General features: G+C 50.0%; 1 protein-coding gene across 1 annotated transcript; it reads left to right on the forward strand.

The window, feature by feature from the left end:
• Positions 1-21: 21 nt before the first annotated feature.
• PENARI_c277G06994 (patatin-like phospholipase family protein) lies at positions 22-1544 on the forward strand (the record flags this gene model as incomplete). Its single annotated transcript, XM_022638248.1, has 5 exons — positions 22-154; positions 218-623; positions 695-721; positions 767-822; positions 916-1544. Coding segments are annotated over 5 exons (1251 nt in total), but the record flags the coding sequence as incomplete, so codon positions are not given.
• Positions 1545-2357: the final 813 nt, after the last annotated feature.

Here is a 2357-nt window from a genome sequence, read left to right on the forward strand (position 1 = left end):
CGCCAGCTACCTCCGACCAAGCACCCGGTGATTCTCAGTTTAGATGGCGGAGGGGTGCGCGGCATAATTCAATTAGGGCTGTTACGGGCTTTAGAGAAGCGCATTGGCATTCCGATTGCGTCTCTGCCGGATCTGTGCACTGGAACTAGTGTAGGTATGTACAACTACTGGCCATGTTTCTTATGGTTGTTGATAGACTAACAAGCCTCGTCTTCAGGCGCATTGTCGACGATTGACCTTGTTCTCAATCAATCTTCAGTCACGCAGTGTTTCAATGCGTTCCCGGACCTGGCGCGAAACATTTTTCGTCGTTCATCAAAAATCCCAATTCCTCGTTGTATCCGGTGGCTTGCCTCGGCGTTCAACTTGACCACAGATGGTCTTTATGACTCCGATGGGCTGGCACAAATCTTCAAAGCAGCTGTTGGCCCATCTCGTCGCATGTTCGATGTTGCCACGGCTCGCCGTGCGGGTTGCCGGATCGCCATTGTGGCAAGTCGCACCTCCGATGGTAAAGCCTGCGTATTGGCCAATTACCGAGGAATAGGACCGCGCACCGCGAATACCGCGTATCAATTTTTGGCGCCACATGACGACCAGGAGAATCCTTTTGTATGGGAAGCGTAAGTCGACCCTCGGCATCTACCCAACTTGAACAGTGGTAGACGATTTTCTAACACTTTGTTTTGGGCAGAGCAATATGCAGTGTTGCAGCACCCTTGTGAGTTCAAACACTGAGACATTGTAATGCGCTGACACTCTCTAGTTACTTCCAGACAAAGAATTTGCCAGGCCTTGGTGTCTTGCAAGATGGTGGGGTCCGTGCGAACAATCCGCTCGCCATTGCATTGCGAGAGTCGGGCATTATCTGGCCCATGGCGAAACGACACGACCTTCTCCTCTCNGTCGGAACAGGCTTCTCCACATCTACCCCCAGTGATCCAACGGGCTTCCTGGGTCGAATCTGGGAGGGTGCCCTGCCTCGACTGTTTCGGGCCATGATGTCCTCTCCATCTATGGACGGAAAGCAAGGGTTTTTGGAAGCGTTGAATTACCTACCCCATCTGTCGACGCAAGATGCTGTCCGACTGGACCAGGAAATCGATGGAACATTCCCTGAATTAGACGATGTATGCTGGCTGGAAGCGATGTCGAATATGGATTTTGCAGTGCCAGATAAGCTTGTGAGGACTGTTCTCGCGTCCGCCTCGTTTTTCTTTGAGTTAGATGAGTCCCCCACCCAGGTCAATGCTTCTTTTCATTGTCGAGGATCTGTTCTTTGTTCACAGCCAAATCCTGCCGAGATCTTACAACGTATTCTTGTCGAGTTCCCCGGCGCAAGGTTTCAGTCTCGTCAGGACCATGATCTAGGAAGCATAGACCCAGTTGACATCTGCCAGTCTTGTGGGTTCTTCAGAAAGCGTGTTGCCTTTCGGGTCGCCAGCCTGGACGAGAGGGTCTCAATTGAAATTGCCAATGATAGCTTTCGCGAAAGGATCGGTGGTTTCCCCAAATCGGCGCAAGAATTCCTGGATGAGCAAAAGGTTTACGCTCATTTCGGTCGCGCAGATCATCAAAATCTAGAATGGCCACGGCGAAGATCTTGTTACTGCTTTTGTGGTTCGAAGCGACTAGTCCACTTCCTGGAACCCACTTTGGAGCAGAAAAGACGCCGGTTATGAGCTGGGTGCAGATTTAGTGCGGCGCTTATGTCAGGTAATAAGTAGAAACAAAATTCAGTTAGATCACGACGGGATATCCCGATGAATGTAAGACGGTGTACGTGTACTCTGGCAAGAGTAGGGACAATTTAAAAAAATTCATATTCAGATTAGATAGTCTTAATCCGAGCTGCGCTATGTCATCTCGTTATACTCGTGCCATGTGCACACCCTATGGTCACACCCGTTCGTGAAACCCGGGAAGCGCGAGGAGGGAACGCGCAAAGAAAACGATAGCCGCGAAGTCACTGGATGACCGAAAATCATGCGCCGTCTCCAATCTAACGCCTATTGGGATTGCAGTACAGCTGGCACCGAAAAACATTGCTAATTCATCAACAGAGTAGCTTGGCACTATGCTGGTGCTGGCCTACGACTAAAAGTTCCGGGGCCCGTCAACGTTGGTGAGTATGTGAGGAAAGGGAGCCGTTCGAAAAATGCTCAAGAACACCAATCCACTACTTTCGCCCATGCAATGAATTTTCGGTTTCTATAAAGCGACCCACCCCCATCCCAACCTCAGTTTCGGAAAGTAGAAAAATACGAGACGTAGTCCGTCTGCAACCAACATGAACCCATTTCAAAAACAAGTTCCCGGTTACTCTGGCGACAACACTTCCAGTATCTATAGTCGAT

This window comes from Penicillium arizonense (assembly GCF_001773325.1).
Source record: "Penicillium arizonense strain CBS 141311 chromosome Unknown PENARI_contig277, whole genome shotgun sequence".
Taxonomy (NCBI): domain Eukaryota; kingdom Fungi; phylum Ascomycota; class Eurotiomycetes; order Eurotiales; family Aspergillaceae; genus Penicillium; species Penicillium arizonense.